The sequence below is a fragment of the Dendropsophus ebraccatus genome, chromosome 14 (assembly GCF_027789765.1).
Source record: "Dendropsophus ebraccatus isolate aDenEbr1 chromosome 14, aDenEbr1.pat, whole genome shotgun sequence".
Taxonomy (NCBI): Eukaryota; Metazoa; Chordata; class Amphibia; order Anura; family Hylidae; genus Dendropsophus; species Dendropsophus ebraccatus.
This window is the reverse complement of record NC_091467.1, coordinates 47,423,217-47,441,826: the sequence shown is the minus strand read 5'-3', so window position 1 is coordinate 47,441,826 and position 18,610 is coordinate 47,423,217. Positions and strand designations below refer to the sequence as shown.

The 18,610-nt window shown below is 46.4% G+C and overlaps 1 protein-coding gene across 1 annotated transcript; it reads left to right on the top strand.

Moving 5' to 3' along the window:
- The first annotated feature begins 29 nt into the window (after window positions 1-29).
- On the top strand, window positions 30-14,745 carry CCDC47 (coiled-coil domain containing 47). The gene is made up of 13 exons (XM_069952564.1): window positions 30-88; window positions 3,466-3,753; window positions 4,561-4,671; window positions 4,839-5,013; window positions 5,607-5,728; window positions 5,990-6,055; window positions 9,109-9,210; window positions 9,292-9,402; window positions 9,484-9,569; window positions 9,713-9,771; window positions 9,854-9,963; window positions 10,061-10,228; window positions 11,194-14,745. Exons 2-13 carry the CDS (start codon window positions 3,481-3,483, stop codon window positions 11,272-11,274), a joined length of 1,464 nt encoding a protein of 487 aa, XP_069808665.1. The 5' UTR covers window positions 30-88; window positions 3,466-3,480; the 3' UTR covers window positions 11,275-14,745.
- The last annotated feature ends 3,865 nt before the right edge of the window (window positions 14,746-18,610 follow it).

The window sequence follows — 18,610 nt, the reverse complement described above, 5'->3', positions numbered from 1 at the left end:
GTATGGGCAGAGCGCTCTCCTGGGGATTGCCTTAGCTTACGTCACTTCCGCCGCGGCCTGGACTTAGCAGGAGAGGCGAGCAGGGAAGGTACGGATACCGGGAGAGGTCGGGATTGTAGCGGTCAGACGCGTGTTTATTACTTCTAAGCCTCCATACACTTGTATGAGGACTGATCATTGGTGTGTGGGATAGGGCATGCTGGGAGTTGTAGTTTTAAGGCAGTTGGATGGCTACAGCTTGCCAAGCACAGCACTGTAGCTGCGGTTATACTGTCATAGCTGTGCGCTAGGATTTCATGTGTAGTAGCCGTAAACTGAACGCTTTATTCGTGTGTTGTACGTACAGGTTGGGGGTTTCCTTAGGTCAGGGTTGTATATGTGGGGGCTCCATAGACGTATACAGGGGCCAGAGAGGTCATGTGACAAAGACTGCAAATACTTATTTAAAGGGAACCATTCACCCCGTGGCCCCGGCAGAAACTGACATACAGTGACATAAAGGTCACCACTTACCACATCGCTCCCGGTCCCGTCCTGGATCCCGTTGTTGACGCGGAGAAATCGCCGATTCTTCTTCTCGCGCCTATTATGGTAATGAGCTGAGATGAGTCCAACGTCCATAGGAAACGACGTACGAGTCCAACTTATTCATGAGGTCCTCTCCTCCTGGAACTTGATTGACGTCTTCAGTCTTCTGACGAATTCCCGCGCAGGCGCCATTGCGATGGTCTCGTCACCTCTTCTGCGCCTGTGCGGTAAACAGGATACGCGTTCGAGACAATCGGCGCACGCGCAGTAAACAGTGAAGCTGCGGAGCGGCTTCAATTGTGAACTGTGCATGCGCCGAAAACGGCAGTCACGGCGCCTGCGCGGGATCCGGTGAGAAGAAAGAAGACGAGGAGGAGGAAGAAGACCCGGCGTCAATCAAGTGTCGGAGGCGGGGAGAAGGCTGGACTTCGGGCCCGGCGGCGCTCATTACCATAATGGGCGCGAGAAAGAGAATTGGCGATTTCTCTGTGTCAACAACGGGATCCGGGACGGGACCTGGAGCGATGTGGTAAGTATCTTGACCTTTATGTCACTGTATGTCAGTTTCTGCCGGGGCCACGGGGTGAATGGTTCCCTCTAAGACCCCAGTGCTGTAACAGCAGCGCTCCAGTGGTCTACACCAGTCTCTTCTGGGCGTACACCTACAAGACCAATGGAAGGTTTAAAGGGAATGTCAGAGACCTCTCCCCCACAGCTTAGAAAGGGATAGCAAGACCCCCTCGTAGCCTTAAAGGGGTTATCCAGTGCTACATAAACATGGCTACTTTTCCCCCCCTCTTGTCTCCAGTTTGGGTGGGGTTTGGAACTCAGTTCCATTGAAGTAAATGGAGCTTAATTGAACCCCCCCCCCAAGCCTTGAAAGGGATAGCTGAGATCAATGCAGAGCAGGGTGTTGGCTGGGTAGAGAGAGGCTGACATGGGTCAAAGGGGTAGTGACTTTCCTTAAGGAGCGTCCGTCATAAAGATGTGTGGAGATTTCAAGGTCATTGCTGCTCCTCTGGGGGGAAAAAAAAAGCATATGAACTATGAAAACTCTCCATAAGGAGTACTGGTCTCCCTTTGACCCAAGTTTATAGGCCTCTTACTAACCAGACAACTACCTGCTCTGCACTGAAGAGGGTCAACAACCCCGAAACAGCCGTCTGCAGATGGGTATAATCTTTAGTTTTGGCTTGGCACACATTCCTGGTCAATGTTTTAAGACTTCAAGATGGAGAGAAACACTGCCTTGAAGGGATACCACTTTGCCTAAAGGGCCTTTTACATGGCCCATGTGAAAGTGACAGCGATCAGCCGAGGAGTGGGAAAACGCTGATCCTCGGCTGATGGCATCTTTTGATCGGGCTCTATAATTTATCGTTGTCAGCCTCATCTTTATGTGTAATGTGTGGGTTATGTGTGGCCGATAACGATAAAAGAAAACTGACAGCACAGATATGTATATATTCAGTCCTCCCGCCACTGCTTTATCTTAGACTCCGCCTTCTCCTCAAGGATTGACAGACAGAGGAGGCGGGGCCCAATGATACTGCTGGAGGCAGGAAGACTGGAGACCTGGATGCTGGATCAGCAGTAGTGTAAGTGTAATATACATTGCTGACTGAACTGGAAACTGACAGCACAGATATATACACAAATGCAGTCAGTTTCCAGGGCTGCACAAATGATACAAAGATTGCTTGTGCAGCCTGGCCGCCCGATTTGTTGTGCCATGTAATGTAGGGATCGGACAAGTCCCTTGACTTGATGAGCGAATCTTCCATGTGATCCCTTGGGGGTTTATTTACATGCGTTGGCTGTCAGCGAACACATACTTTGTCAACCTGTTGCAAAATTACAAGTCCGGCTGCTGGGGCATGCTGGGAGATGTAGTTTTGCAACAGCTGGAGAACCCTCAGTTGGGGAATGCTGATGCTGTATGTTCTAGCATCACCTGCCCCTGTCAGTCACCATGCTGGACAGCTGCTCTCATGCTGTTGTAGTCTGGGGACTAGTGATATTTATAGCTCAGTATCCTTACCGCACCAATGATTGGATGACCCCGGCCTAACCCCTGGGTGCATATAGTGACAGTCCACTCCCTGAGAAGATAATGCAGGTTCCCATCCTTCCCCCTGCACAACAGTGTTTCCTAACCTGGGGCTTTGCAGCTGTTGCAAAACTACATTTCCCATCATGCCCTTACAGCTTTCAACTCTCAGGGCACAATGGGAATCATAGTTGTTCGACAGCTGTAGACAGAGTCGTACAGTAGGTCGGAGAGCAGCGAGACGATCAGATATATTCCTTGTATGCAGAATTCCTCAGCACCTGTTAATGTTTGATGGGACGTCCAGCTCCTCAACGGGACCCACAATCACCCTGACTGCACACAGTGAAGAGGATGTAGGACACAGCCAGACACAAAAGGATTTTCCTCTAAGCAGATTACAGTGCAATAGCAGGCTTAACACATGGCATTCCTCACTTCCATATTTTGGGATGGTCTCCTTGTTTCTTAAAGAGTCCCCTCCTGCTTACACCCCTGGAGGGAAGCCGTGGCTGCCGTGCGGGGAACTGTGATAATATATGGCTGCTGATATAACACAGAGTGCCAGGACCAGACTTACTGTCCTTACACCCCAATACAGGAAAGGGGAAACTGTGGCCCTCCAGCTGTTGCAAAACGTCAAGGCACATCATGCCTGGATAGCCAAAGGTTTTGACTGATCCGCGTCTGAGTGTTCAGACTGCCACCTTGTTGTACAAGGGAATTGCAATTATCCCCATTTACTTATATGCAAAAAAAAAATGGACTGCGGAGCTAAACCATTGCTGCTGCCCATTCTTTCTGAGAATCATAGGACCCCCGATTAATGGTGAGGTGATGGTAATGGTAATACACTTTAACCATCTGTTTCTCTTCTATCTGTGCAGAGTGTTTTAGTGAAAATGTTGCCCTCTCCACGCCTGCTGGTCGCCCTCCTCCTCCTCCTGGTCGCGAGCTCCAGTGCCAAGTTTCAAGAGTTTGATGATGCAGATGATGTGGCTGAATATGATGACAATGACTTTGCAGAGTTCGAGGATACGGCGGATGAGGTGACCACAACGCACCCTCCTCACCAGCAGCACCAACCCGATGAGGAGGAGGAGGAGGATGATGATGAAGAAGCCACAGTGGAAGTGGAGGGACAGGAGGAATTTGAACTAGACGCTGATGGACAGGTAAGGCACATGGCCGTATGTCTGATCCATGTTGACATCTTTTAGTTCTTATTATAAGGCTGTGACTACATGGTGGTTCACAATCATGTGACCAAGAACCACCTGCCTTTTGCTTAACCTTGTTGCGTCGTCAGACCAGGCAGGCACGGTGATTCCTGGTCACATGACTGGCAATCGCTTTTGAGCCACAGTCTTAATTGGCAAACATAAAAGTACCCATAGAAGCTGATTTACTCTTCCATTGCTTCCTCGTCTTACTGCTTCCTTGTATACTTTTTAAGGGTACGTTTACACGTACAGGATCCGCAGCAGATTTGATGGTGCAGATATCAATGTAACTAAGGCTAGGTTCACACTGCGTTTTCAGCATCCGTTTAACGCATCCGTTTTTTGAAAAAAACGCATAAAAAACGGATTGCAAAAAACGGATTCATTTGTGTGCATCCGTTTTTCCATTGACTTCCATTATAAAAAAAAACGGATCCGTTTTTTTTGACGGACCAAAACGGACAAAAAAACGTTGCTGACCCTATTTTTCTGGACGTTAAAAAAAACGGATCCGTTAAACGGATGCTGAAAACGCAGTGTGAACCTAGCCTAACGGAACACAGCATCAAATCTGTGCCATCAGATCTGCTGCAGATCCTCTGCGTGTGAACGCACCCTAAAGCACCATTATCATAACCAGGATGCCCGTGATGAATATTGATGTAGGTGTCTGTCTGTCTCATGCCTTAATGCTGATCTGCTGCTTTATATCTTTTCCCTGACTGTGGGAGATGCTGATCTCTTCCTTCTTCCCCACAGGAGGGCGACACTGATAATGAGCCATATGATGATGAAGAGTTTGAAGGGTATGAAGACAAAATAGACTCAGGAAACACCATCAAAAGCAAGGACCCCATCACCATTGTAGATGTAAGTTCTGCCCTGACGCCTCCATTGGTGTTTAATGCTGCATGCGGTGCTGTACTTCCCACCAGAGTACTGCTGCTATCCTTCATACAGTATTGTGGCCTCTGCTATATATGAGCAGCAACAACATTATGGTGGGTTTCCTAAATGTTTTCCTCCCCCGCTTCCAGGTCCCTGCTCACCTGCAGAACAGCTGGGAGAGCTATTACATGGAGATCCTCATGGTGACTGGGCTCCTGGCATATATCATGAACTACATTATTGGAAAGAATAAGAACAGCCGCCTGGCTCAGGCCTGGTTCAACTCCCATCGGGAGCTGCTGGAGAGTAACTTCTCTCTTGTAGGTAAGTGGCAAGCTTTAAAAAGGGAGTGTCGGTCAACACCTCTATACATGCCCTTTATATGTATTTCAGGCTTAGAAAAACATGGCTGCTTTCTTCCAGAAACAGCTTGACTCTTGTTCTCAGTTTGTGAACTTTGAAGCTGAGTTCCATTGAAGTGAATAGAGTTGAATTGTAATACCAGAAGCAGCCTCAGGGCAGGGGTGATGGTGTTTTTGCTGGAAAGTAGCCATGCTGTTTCTAATTCTGGATAACCCCTTTAAAGGGTATTACCTTTCCACTCTGTGTGTATGAGTCCTGGAGGCCCAATAGACTTGCATTGGGAGTCTGTCCAAGTGAGTTAATGCACTAAGCGTTTACTTCTCCCGGTCGTGTTCTGAACACTCAGACCTCTGCTGATCAAAACTTTTGACATATCTTTTGATATGACATAAACTTTTCACAAACTCTCTTATGTATGAAAAGTTTTTGCTAATGACTGGTACTCCTCAAGGTGCCAGGTTCATATTAGGTAGTCACCCACTGACCAGCTAGTTTTTGCTAAAGTTGTAAAACACTATGACTGGCTATGATGTTCCTGCTCCTTCTTATTGCAGGGGATGATGGGACAAGTAAGGATGCAGTGAGCACCGGAAAGCTAAACCAGGAGAATGAACACATCTACAACCTGTGGTGCTCGGGACGTCTGTGCTGCGAGGGCATGCTCATCCAACTCAAGGTACCTATAAAGTGAAATGGTGGCTTCTTGGCTTGTCATTCATAATCGCCCCAAACCAATGTTTCCTGACCTGCGCCTGTCCAGCTTTTACAGAACCACAATTCCCTTCAGTCCAGGCATGATGGGAGTTGTAGTTTAACAGCTAGAGAGCCGCAAGTTGGGGGTTCACTGCCCTAAATTATAATCTGTTTATTTGTGGTATCTGTGTGAATCTGACATTAATAATGTCCGGGGATCTTTTGTTTTATTCATATTTTCTAGTTTTTGAAACGCCAGGACTTGCTGAATGTATTGGCTCGTATGATGCGCCCAACTTGTGATCAGGTGGTAAGTGAAGCAGCGTCAACCAGTCTGTTACCAATGTAGCAAAGGCTCATGGTTGCCAGCGGCTCGATTGCTCTGACTTTTATTGGTCTATAGAATGGAGTTTTTCTGCCTAAAATGAGAAACCACTATTGAATCTTATTCTTCTATCAGGTTTTTTCTTAGTTATATTTGTTACTGGGAAAGCTAGGCGACAATCCGTAGGAACCATTATAGCTGCTTTTATTGGTTCCACCCTGGTAAATAGTATTCTTTTACTCCTGAGTGACACCGTTATGCAAAGAAATAGAAGGGAGGAATGGTCTGTCTGGAAAGGACGCTAGGTGGCGGATTTGTATTGGAGGCCTCTTCTTTAGCTAGGCCAACGATATCTGAGTGATGGTCCAACTCCCAGCACACTGGCCGATCAGCTGAATGAAAGGGCCACAGTGCTTGTGTCTATTCACTTCCTATCAGGCGCACTGCCATACACTGGGCAGCAGCTGTACTTGGCGATTCAGCCATTATTAGTCAAGTGAAGTGTGTGGCACTCTGCCTGTAAGAAGTGAAAAGCCTGGCACGTCTGCACAAGCATTGTGGATCTTTAATCAATAGGGGTCCTATAAATTGGACTTCTCACTGATTGGTTATTGATGGCCTATCTTAAAGGGAACCTTGGAACTGGGGAAAAAAGTACCCTACCCCTTAAAGCGTAACTGTCATGTTTTTTTTTTATTGTAGAAATCAGTAGTATAAGCAATTTTAAAAACTCTGTAATAGGTTTCATCAGCCAAAAAAGCCTCCGTCTGTACTCAAGAAGCAATCTCCCAGCCTCCCCCCCTGACTTCTTATCTGTGCATTATCAGGCAAACACGTCTTCATTACAGAGAAGCCAGTGAAGACGGGCTCTGCTCTCTCCATTGTAAGCCTATGAAGGGGGAAGGGGCTGGGGGAGATGAGGGAGCAGGAAGAGGTGACATGAAGGTCAGCTGTTTGTAGACTCTCTGGGCACCTAAAACGCTAAATTCAGGTGTCAGAAAGGTCAGTGCTTATCTATGAACTTGCAGAGAAGATTGCAGGGTGTTGTGCTGTGCAGAAATCCTCCATGCTCAGTCACTCCTAACAGCCCCTCCCCCCTCCATAGCCACATAATAGAGACAGAAATCCTGCTTCATTTGATGTGAGGGGGGAGGCTGGGAGATTGCTTTTTCACTACAGAAGGAAACTCTTTTAGTACATAAAACCTATTACAGAGTTTCTTAAAATCACTTGTACTGTTGATATTTAATGTTTTCAGAAAAATGACCCTGAAATGACAGTTACGCTTTAACAAAGATTTTCATATTTGTGCCCTCTGTCCCGGTGACGCTGTAGATGTCGGTCACATTGCAGAGAAATCCCTACTTCTTTCCTTTGCGCTCATTAGCCTAATGAGCAGAGATGAATTCAACATCCATAATAAATCACAGACCTTAAAGGGGTTATCCAGGATTAGAAAAACATAACTGCCTTCTTTCAGAAACAGCACCACCCCTGTCCTCAGATTGTGTGTGGCAATACATCTCGGCATCATTTACTTTAAGGGTGCCTTCACACCTACCGGTTCCACAGCGGATCTCACTTCTGCGGATTCGAAGCGAGAACCACTGCGGATCCGGTATCAATTCACCCCTATGATAGCACATATTCGCAGCGGGATTGACATCCCGCTATGAATGTGCTTTAACTCCCTGGTGCCCGCAGCCTCGCCGTCGCATCCCCCCCATCCCGGCCACATCCCCCCCATCAGCCCACCCCCAGATCAACTGAGCGGGACCGGAGCCGGGAGCCTCACTGCAGCCGCGCCGCTCCGGGCCGGAGATTGGCTGATGGGGGGGATGTGACCGGGATGTGGGGAATGTGACGGTGGGGCTGCAGGCACCAGGGAGTTAAAGCACATATTCACAATCCCGCTGCGAATATGTGCTATCATAGGGGTGAATTGATACCGGATCCGCAGCGGTTCCCGCTTTGAATCTGCAGAAGTGAGATCCGCTGTGGATCCAGGAGGTGTGAAGGCACCCTAAAGGGAAATTATTAGCAGGTTAGGAGGGATATCTACCTATAGCACACAGGACGCTAAAGGAACATGGTAAGTTTCTTAGCTTCATCCTTGGCACCATTTTCGTGATATAGAGAGTTTAATGCCTATGCTAATTAGGTGTTTGAAGGTAGCCCCGCCCCCAGTGCACCAAAGCAGCTCACTGTAAGGATTAAATTACTAATATCACAGAAACGCTGCCAAGGATGAGGGTAAGAAACTTACCATCTTTCTCTAGTGCCCTGTGTGCTAAAGTCCGGCTTGCTTTGGGGGCTCCCAGCACTCAGTCAATCAGTGCGTTGCGGCATGGCCCCCGAAGCAAGCCGGAGTCTCATGGAATGGAATCTCATCGAAGTGACAGTAAAAGTATCTGCAGCAGATTTTCGCAGCATGAAATCCGCTGCAGATACGGTATGTGTGAACCCACCTGCTGATAGTTTGCCTTTAATGTAACTGAGCTGCAAAACAATACCCAACCTGAGGACAAGGGTGGAGCTATTTCTTGAAAAAAAGGGCCATTTTTAAAAATCCTTGGTAACCCCTTTAATATGCTATTATTTTAGCTGTATTAGTTACTTTAGCAAAGGAGCACTATTTATATATACTCACCTGTGTGTGTACTACAGCTCTCTATACCCTTACAGCATATAGCTCTGGTTGTCCACAGGTTGTTAGGGGTTGTTGAGAGTTGTAATTTACAACAGCTGTTTCAATCCTTGATGAACTACAATTCCTTATAAATGGTGCATAGTTTGGAGTACAGCAGTCGTGTACTGTCCGTCCTATAGACTGTGAATGGAGGAGAGGCTGGGCTTACGTGCTGCCGCTCCATTCACTTGGGGGATAGGGGACCTCCACTCTCATGATTGGTTGTGGTCAGATACTGTCATTAGGTGATACGTTTGAATCTAGGGACTACCACTTTAAGTCATATGATAATGATATTCTTTGGCTTCTACAAATCTTAACTTTTTCCTTCTCTCCCATCATCTCTCAGCAAGTAAAAGTCACAATGAATGATGAGGACATGGATACATATGTGTTTGCTGTGGGGACCCGAAAGACCCTTGCTCGGCTGCAGAAAGAAATGCAGGACTTGGTAAGTCAGGCAGCAGAGGTAGGTCAGGCGCCTGCGCCTGGATAAGTTTATATTCACCGTATGTGTGTTTCCCGTGTGCAGAGCGAGTTTTGCAGCGACAAGCCTAAGTCTGCAGCCAAGCTAGGTCTCCCGGAGTCTCTGGCCATCCTGTCTGAGATGGGAGAGGTGACAGATGGTGTCTTGGACACTAAGGTAAGGCCATTAAAGATGTCTTAATCTTCTCTGTTTAGCTGTGACTACTAAATCCTGATTGTCTGTACCCGTCCTCTGCAGATGGTTCATTACCTAACACATTATGCTGATAAGATTGAATCCATCCATTTCTCGGACCAATTTTCTGGTCCAAAGGTTATGCAAGAGTAAGTATTCCGCATAATGTAAGTACAATGCTTGTTCACATAAGGAGAATTTCTGTTAAATTTTTCCTCTAACTTTCCTTATTTCTCTATACAATGAGAGAAGATCTCTTATACAGTCCCCTTCACACTCTTGTCTGTTTCAGGGAGGGGCAGCCCCTCAAACTGCCAGAGACCAAGAAGACTCTTCTGTTTACATTTAATGGTAAGCATTTAGGGGCTGCACTGATACTAAACAAGTAAGGGGAGGTGGGAAACCATCTAATGTGTTCTATGTCCACCCCTAGTGCCTGGAGCTGGAAACGCATCAGTAAAGGATATGGAGGCTCTTTTGCCACTGATGAACATGGTTATTTACAGCATCGACAAAGTGAAGAAATTCCGTCTGAACAGAGAGGTGTGTTTAAGGCGAGGATAGTCCTTTGGTAGAATGCCTTCTGTGTTATGTATCATCCTGCATTTCACTAATACCTTGCCTGGCCCTTCAATTTTAGGGGAAGCAGAAAGCCGATAAGAACCGTTCCCGCGTGGAGGAGAACTTCCTGAAGCTTACACATGTGCAGCGCCAAGAAGCCGCACAGACCCGACGCGAAGAGAAGAAGAGAGCTGAGAAAGAGCGCATCATGAATGAGGAGGATCCCGAGAAGCAGCGCCGCCTGGAGGTGGGTTGTGTAGGGCACCTGTACACAGGTCCGCTGAATGGGGGCCTCCTGACTCTCAATGGATGGCAGGTGTTAGAATCTGGCAGTTTGCAGCTTTTTCTCCTCAGAATGCAGGCAAATTCAGCAAAGCTGCGTGTGCACATGTATGGGGTGTTTGATGAGATCTGAAGTGTTTGGCTTGCTTTAAACAGTGTTTAGGCGTCAGCTAAACATTAATTCAGCCAACAGCGATCTCTCACATTCACACCTTAAACATTAACGCTTGTAGTTGGAATGGGGAGGTAAGCTGTTGCCAGGCTCTTAAGAATAAGCTGTCCTTCTCTCTGTCGGTAAAGGAGGACTCCATATACATTAAACGGTCAAGAAGGTTCCTGTTATTCATCCCTACACCTGGGAACTGCCAGTTTGGCCAATCACTAGCTGTAGAGGTTCGCTGCCATGGCCATTGATTGGCTGAGCAGATACTCTGGTTTGTCGGGATGCTGACAACACAGACTGGCATTGTCAGGGGATCGGTGGCTGGTGGAGAATGTTTCTTTATAAACCACCACCCTGAAAATTTTTCAGTAGAGTAATGTCTCTGGAATACCCCTTTTAAGTAGAAAGTAAATAACAGTGAGGGCAGGGGTTAGTGGCAACATAATTAAATTATACTTGCACCTCCCGGTGCCCCCACAGTGCATTGTCTGGTCTGCTGTTTGTTCTGCTTCCACATTTAGAAATGCCCGCTCAGCCTATCTCAGCATATAGCAATGCCCACTTAGCCTGTTGTCCACATCCTGACACTTAGGATTGTCTGCTCATCAATGGCCGTAGCAGTAACCCACCTCAGACAGTGATTGGCTGAACAGGCACCTCCACCACCCTGTGCCCTCCCTGTTTTTTAACATTTGCCTGAAGTATCCCTTTAAGCCCAGACTACAGTAAACCCTTCATTACATTTCCCTTTTCTCTATCCCATCCAGGAAGCCGCCCAGCGCCGGGAGCAGAAGAAGATGGAGAAGAAGCAGATGAAAATGAAGCAGATTAAAGTGAAGGCCATGTAACAGCCCATTCCATCCCTTCCGTCACTGCAGCTTAGGTCAGGATAGTGGGGGGCTGAAACCTCATTTAGGAACAGTATATGATCGCTCATTGTCTTCCCATATATAAGAGTTAACTTTAGCAGGGTCCTGGCGTACACCACTTCTGCCCAGGGACTCTGTATTAGGTATCTTTTGGCATTAGACTGTTTAGCTGTAGCAATGCCCGCCCCCTTGTCCTGCACAACATGGAGGACAAGTGTACCGATTTGCCATTGGTCATCTGATGGGTAAGGAACATGGACCCTATTGAATGGGTAAGAGTTCTGCACAGTTCTGGAAACTTTTTATATTAGCCTTTATCCTACCCATTTCCCCCCTATGGATGCAAACCAAGGGACAGAGTTCTTCCAGACACAAACTTGATGTTTTACCCTCAGCCTTGTCAAGTAATGCCGATCAGAATTACTTGACAGTATTGGACTTTATGTTTATTGAATGACCCTGCATGTAAAGGGAAGTGTCTGGACATCAGGCATGTGTGGTACCAGCTTCATGGTTTTTAGTGGAGCTTGGATTGGTGGTGCCATAGTGGGCCTTGTAGACCTTAATTGCTCAAGATAAAATAAAATCTATGTTGCAAAACTAGAACTCCTATCATACCTTGGACAGCTTTTCAGATGCCAGGGCATGATGGAAGTTCTAGTTTTGCTGCAGGTTGGGGAGCACTGATAGACAACATTAGGTCTCTTGTGCGCATTGTCCTAACACTGTGGGCTGTAAACTATAACCTAATATGAGAACAAACATTGCTGAGAGCGCACATCTTCCTGGATGAGGTTGTCATGGTGTCCCCACTACCCTGGCCACAGTGGTGTTCTCTTCTACCCTCATTACAATGTGCAGGCATAACCTATAGGAACTGATTCTTCACTACGTTAGGTTTAATGATCTTATGCTCGAATGTTTTATAAATCTAATATAAAAAAATAGTATTTAAATTATTGCAAAATATTTCTATAAAACAGAATAGTGGTGTTATTCATAGTGTCCACCTGCAGGGGGCAGTGGTTAGTTTGTGTGTGGGGACTATAGATGGGCTGCACATTTTATTGGCCCCTGGTGTGTCCCTCAGCTTTCCTTAGACTACATAGAGCAGTGTTCTACATACTGAAGTGCTCAATCTGTTGCAAAACTACAATTCCCATCATGCCCTGACAACCAAAGGCTGTTAGGGCATCATGGAAATTGTAGTTTTGCAACAGTTTGAGGGCCTCAGGTTGTAGAACAATACTGTAGAGCAAGTAAATCTGCATTGTGACTGTGCTCATGTGTATGCCATTCAGGATCTTTGCAAAGCTGAATGACTAGCACGGTGGGTTGTTCCTCTGCTACCACTGTACAATATGGAAACTCATAAAATAGCTGACTAGAATACAGTGGGATTAAAGGGGTACTCCCGGATTAGAAAAACATACTGATTACTTATAGAAACAGCACCACACCTATCCACACTTTGTGTCTGGTAGTACAAATTCTCTCTATTCACTTCAATGGAATGGAGTTGCAGTACCACTCATAACCTGAGAACAAGAGGGGTGCTGTTTTTCAGAACAAATGGGCATCTCTGGGGTACTATTGGCAGCCCAGACGTAAACTGTAATTGAACTTTCTTCTAGTGCCTCCCCTGTCCGCAGGTGGTGTCTGGTATTGCAGCTTGGCTCTACTGAATTGAACTGAGCTGCAGTACCACATCTAACCTGTGGACAGTTGTGGCACTGTAGTTGACTATTGTACTGGTTGGCGGAGGTCACACGGTGCTCCCCACCAGTGTGGGTGAACAGTAAACCATTCACAAAAGTGCAGAGATGTCACCAGACTAGAGGAAAGGTAGCTATTTAAATGTTGGCTGCCCCAGATCTTTACTGTTCCTTCCATGGATGCTATGGTCATGTGTTTGGACTGAGGAAAAGAGGGGGTTAGATGCTGCCAGGGGTTATCCAGCTTTGAGAAACATGTCCTCTTTTAGAAAACAGCGCCACTCTTCTCCTCAGTTTGGGTGCGGGTTTTTTCTCCCCAGTTTTTTTTTTTTTTTTTTTTATTGAAATGAATGGAGCTAAATTGTAACACCACACACAACCTGAGGACAGGGGTGGTGCTGTTTTATTTTCTATTTCTGGATAACCCATTTGATCTGAACACTAAAGGATTAAAGGTTTTTTTTTTTTTGTAATCATGGATATCTCTGTTACTCCTTTACAAATCAGAAGCTATGCAAACGACATTGCAGAAAGATCCAGCAGAGATTTTCAATGTCTGATATGTAAGGCTGTGATGGTATCACCAGGTTGTATCCTACTACGTGACGACATAAAGAACAAGCGGTAGTGGTGGATCCCATTATGATAGCAGTGCCTCCTCTGTTATTACTGCAGCTCAGCCATATTTATAGACCCAAGCTGCAATACCAGACACAACCTGAGGACTGTTGTGGCACTGTTGAAAGAGGCCACGATTTTCGAATTTCTAGACAACCCTTTAAAAAAAAAAAAAAAAAAAAAAAAAGGCTAGAAATTGAAACTGCACCACTTTTGGTTACAGGAATTGTCCAGTATTAAAACTCTCATTGAATGAAAGATACTAAAGTGCAATACCATATACAACCTTTGAATAAGGGTGGTGCTGTTCCTTTCAAAAAAATGTTTTTTTAAAAATTGTTTTCCTAATTTTTATACAAAAATGGTCTTTTGGGCTTGTGCATGTGCATTGGCCCTCCTGTTTTTTTTTTTTTTTTTTTTTTTTAAGCATTTTGCTTTCTGCTTAGAGGCTTGCTCATTTCTTGGAAAGCAGAGTCCCCCCTCCCTTTAAACCACCATTGACTTATGACTATAAAATACAAGACTATAGGGGAGATTTATCAAACATGGTGTAAAGTTCCCCTAGCAACCAATCAGATTCCACCTTTCATTTTCCAACGTGTCTGTGAGGAATGAAAAGTGGAATCTGATTGGTTGCTAGGGGCAACTGAGCCAGCTTCACTTTACACCATGCTTGATAAATCTCCCCTAATATATATATTAGACCAGCAGCACTCACTACCCTGTAGCTCTCCAGCTGTTGCACAACCACAACTCCTATGGCTTGCTGGGAGGTGTAGTTATACAACAGCTGGGAGGCCATGGTATAAGACGGCCTGCTCTCCCTGAAGCCATGACCTACTTCTAGGCTTGAATGTGTCCACTCTCATTGATAAGACTGTGATTGCCATGATTGATCTGTGGTAGTGTGATGATGTCTAGCAATAAAGGAGAAGAAATCAGATTGAATTACTCAGGAACTCACTTTCCAGCTGCTGCCTTCATACCCCGATGATTGTGGATAGAAGGACTGCCCCTCCTCCTTCCGCGGTGATGTGGATGCACGGCAGCTAATACCCACCACAATGGTTTTTACTTGGCAAATGAACATCATTAAAATGGATGTAATAAAATAAAATGCGGTTTTGTGCCTTTCTTATAGTATTATACGCATTCCACAATTTATATCACTGAAAATTTATACTGCACGTGGTACATGGGGCAATATGGTTTGATCAAATTATATACCAACATCCTGGCGTTGGTTTTTAAAGGACAACTCCGGCGGGACCCCCCAAAAAAAACAAAACACAGACACCATACTCACCATCCCTCCGGTGACGATCGCCACTCCATTTGCCCGCCGTCCGCCTCACCGTCACCTGCCTCCGCCGTCCAGTGATGTCTCTTGCTTCCGGGTCCATGAGAGCGAAAAGGCTGCCAGTGCGCTTGCGCATCGGCAGCCTTTTCATTGGCTGGAGCGCATCACATGGCTTCCAGCAAGCTCAGCCAATCAGGGTATATAATATGCCCTCACATGTGCTGATGACTCCATATAGAGGACTGCTTAGGAGTAAACGCATACCTCAAGGTGCGGTCATACAGGTTTTACAAATGAGAAACCTCTTGTAGCCTCCCGCTGCTGAGTGTGCGCTTCCCTGTCCTCTTTGTAAAAACTGACTGACAACTCTAGTGTCCAGTCATATAGGATCAATGGCAAGTTTTTTTTTTTTTCAATGGAAAGCTGGATATGTAGCATATCGGAGAATTGTCTCAGAGATCAATGCTGCAATCAGATTTGCTAAATCTCTTGTACTTTAAAGGTTATCGAGACAGAACGTTCTCAACTTTTGTTGTTCATTATGCCTTCAGCTCTGTGTTTAGGACATTGCTGAACACGTCCAATAGCTGTGCATCACAGGGAAGGTTCCTGGTTGTTGCAACTTTCTATACTGATGACTTTTGCATTACAGGAGATAATGCAAATCTGATTGATTTTTGGGACAATTCTGGCCGTCTTTGGTCTGCTGCATGACCACCTTCCTATTGCAAAATGTCATTTTCCCTTTCTGTAATAAAAGGATGTCCTGAGACCACAGTGATAGGGAGAAACCTGTCAATCCTTAGCAGGGGGGCAGCATACCCAACAGGTTACCTTTATTGATTTATGTTTTCTCTGTTTTTTAGACAGTTTTTTTCCCCAAAACTAAAAGCTAATTTGCAAATAGCATAATATCATTTGCTGTAGAAAAAAGATGCAATCACCCTATTGGTTTCTTGGCTGAGAGTGTGGGGACTGGCAATGAAATACAGTAGCTTTGAAACAAAAACTCTGGTAAGGTGCATGTGTCTTCGGATTTTCTCCACAGCTCCAACGCTTTCCCCCTTGGGGTCCTATTCCACGGGCCGAGCAGGGCCCGATCAACGATGTAAACGATCTGCTAGATCACCGCTCGTTTACTGGGCCTATTCCACGGTCCGATGATCCTTGAGCGAGGGCTGCAGGGACATCGTTACCGTTGTCCTTGCAGCATACATTACCTGCAGGGCTTCTCCTCCGCTCTGTCTTCCTCCCCGAGTCCTGCGCGCTATAGCATGGCCTGTCAGCTGACAGGCCACTCAGCCAATCACAGGCCGCGGCAGTCCCGGCCTGTGATTGGCTGAGCGCTCCGTCAGCTTACAGGCCATTCTGAAGCTAGAGCACGCTGGACCCGGGGAGGAAGACAGAGCAGAGGAGAAGCCCTGCAGGTAATGTATGCTGCGCTTGTCAAATCGTCAGTCACCCGCCGCGCACCGCTATTCCACCGTAGCGATGCGCGGTGGGTGAACGATGATTTTAGGTCTGGCCCTAAATGAACGATCAGCCAATGACACGATCATCGGCTGATTGTTCTCTCTATTCCACCGAGCGATAATCTTCCGAATGGGGCCGATTATCGTTCCTGTGGAATAGGGCCCTTAGTGTGGTAGAATGGTATCATTAGGTACTGAGGCAAAATCCCAGCCGGGGGGCAAACATAAAGATGTCCAAGATGGACACTCAGTCACAGTAAGGGTATGTGCACACTGAGGAAAACACGGAGAGGATTCTGCTGCTTATCCCTGTGCGCTCCCACTTCACTTTTTGCCTATGCCATAGACTCCATTCTATGGTCAGGCAGATTCTGCCCTCTGCCAAAAAAATGGACAGGTTCATCCTTTGGGCGGAGGGTGGAATCTGCCTGACCATAGAATGGAATCTAATGGCCCATTTAAACAGAAAGATTATCTGACAGATTATCTGCCAAAGATTTGAAGCCAAAGCCAGGAACAGACTATAAACAGAGATCAGGTCATAAAGTAAAGTCTGAGATTTCTCCTCTTTTCAAATCCATTCCTGGCTTTGGCTTCAAATCTTTGTCAGATAATCTGTCAGATAATCTTTCTGTGTAAATAACAGGCGGAGAGTGAAGAGGGAGTGCGTGGAGATGACCAGCAGAATCCGTCGCAAGTCCTCAGTGTGCACATACCCTCACACACCAAAATACCGTATATGAACATCGCCTTTCATTGTGGTAAACATTACCAAAGCTAGTCATTACATTGTCAGTCATTAGATGGCATATTGTGCCACCAATGTTGCAGTGTACTCCCCCAAGGCTTTTTCTTACACCAGATGTCACTAGAGAAGGCTCTGGGGTGTCACATTGTTCCAATTTTTTCATGATAAAGACTGCATGGAAAGAGGCTATGGGTCCTTGGTGCTCTCCACTGTAGGGGACGGCCATTGCTTCCCAGGTGCGGCTTGTCTTAGGGTTGCCCTGTGACCTTGTAGTCGTGTCGTGCTGCTGCAATATAGAACAGTGTTGCAATTGACTGTCTTGGTTACAACGCAGCATCATTGACTTGCAGCAGACAAGACGATCGTTGGTCACATGACCAATATTGTGCCAAAAGTCAAAGTCTAACCTTAGCCTTAGTGTAGTACCCCTTTAGGCCACTGTTTACATCTACCACAATTTTGACAAGTGACACCCCAAAAGGGGCGGGGCTTAGAGGAGGAATTGTCTGACACCCTGAATTATCCCTTCTCTCTGATCACTGTACTCATGTACTGTACCCACTACCTGGTTGCACTACTCGTCTCCAGATTGAGTGGGGTTTTGAAACTCAGTTCCATTGAAGTAAATGGAGCTTATAGGGCTGCTACGGCTTGGGGTCTTTTTTTTTTTTATATGGCCGGGGAGGAGGTGGCTGAGGGCAACGAAGTCCAGCGGCAGGTCCCGTATCGCAGCGCTCTGGTCCCCGTTGCCCGTCCGCTTAATGGTGTCAGACAGGGGCTTCAGATGTGACGTTTCAAGTACGCTCAGCCTGTCAGTAACAGAGGCGAGATCCCACCTCTGTCACTGACTGGCTGAGCGGACTTGAAACGTCACTTCTCAAGCCTGCGTCAGAAACCAGGAAGCGGGGACCGGAGCGCCGCGATATGGGACCTGCCGCTGGAACCAGGGAGGTGAGTGGACGTCGTTGCCCTCAGCCACCTCCTCCCCAGCCACATAAAAAATAAAGCCTCCAGGCCGGAGTACCCCTTTATTTGCAAACCACACCTGAACTGCAGACAAGGGTGGTGCAAAAGTGGCCATGTTTTTGTATCACTGGATAACCCCTTTATTACTGATAAAAGTCTACTAGTGATGAGCGAATACTGTTCGAATGTGAGATATTCGAATATTCAAACGAATATCCTGTGAATATTCGATAAATATTCGATAAGCGTTCAAATTACCCAGCTTCCGGTTTCACCCTCCAAATAGTCAAATAGATGTTTTTCACTAATCATATACTTGTTCCCATAGACTTTAATGGGATCGAATATTCTATCGAATATTCCCGGGATATACGTACGAATAGCGAATATGCGAATAACTCACTATTCGCTTATCACTAAAGTCTACAACAACATGGCGTCTGTGCTGTGGACGGGAAGGGGGCGGGGCGCAGCGTGCCTGCTGTCTAGAGCTGCC

Excerpts from the sequence above, each read along its gene's own strand:
- CCDC47 (XM_069952564.1), top strand. The coding sequence starts at position 3,481 with ATGTTGCCCTCTCCACGCCTGCTGGTCGCCCTCCTCCTCCTCCTGGTC. Across the intron at positions 5,014-5,606 it reads GAGTAACTTCTCTCTTGTAG|GGGATGATGGGACAAGTAAG; the intron begins GTAAGTGGCAAG and ends TTCTTATTGCAG. Across the intron at positions 9,570-9,712 it reads GGTCCAAAGGTTATGCAAGA|GGAGGGGCAGCCCCTCAAAC; the intron begins GTAAGTATTCCG and ends TGTCTGTTTCAG.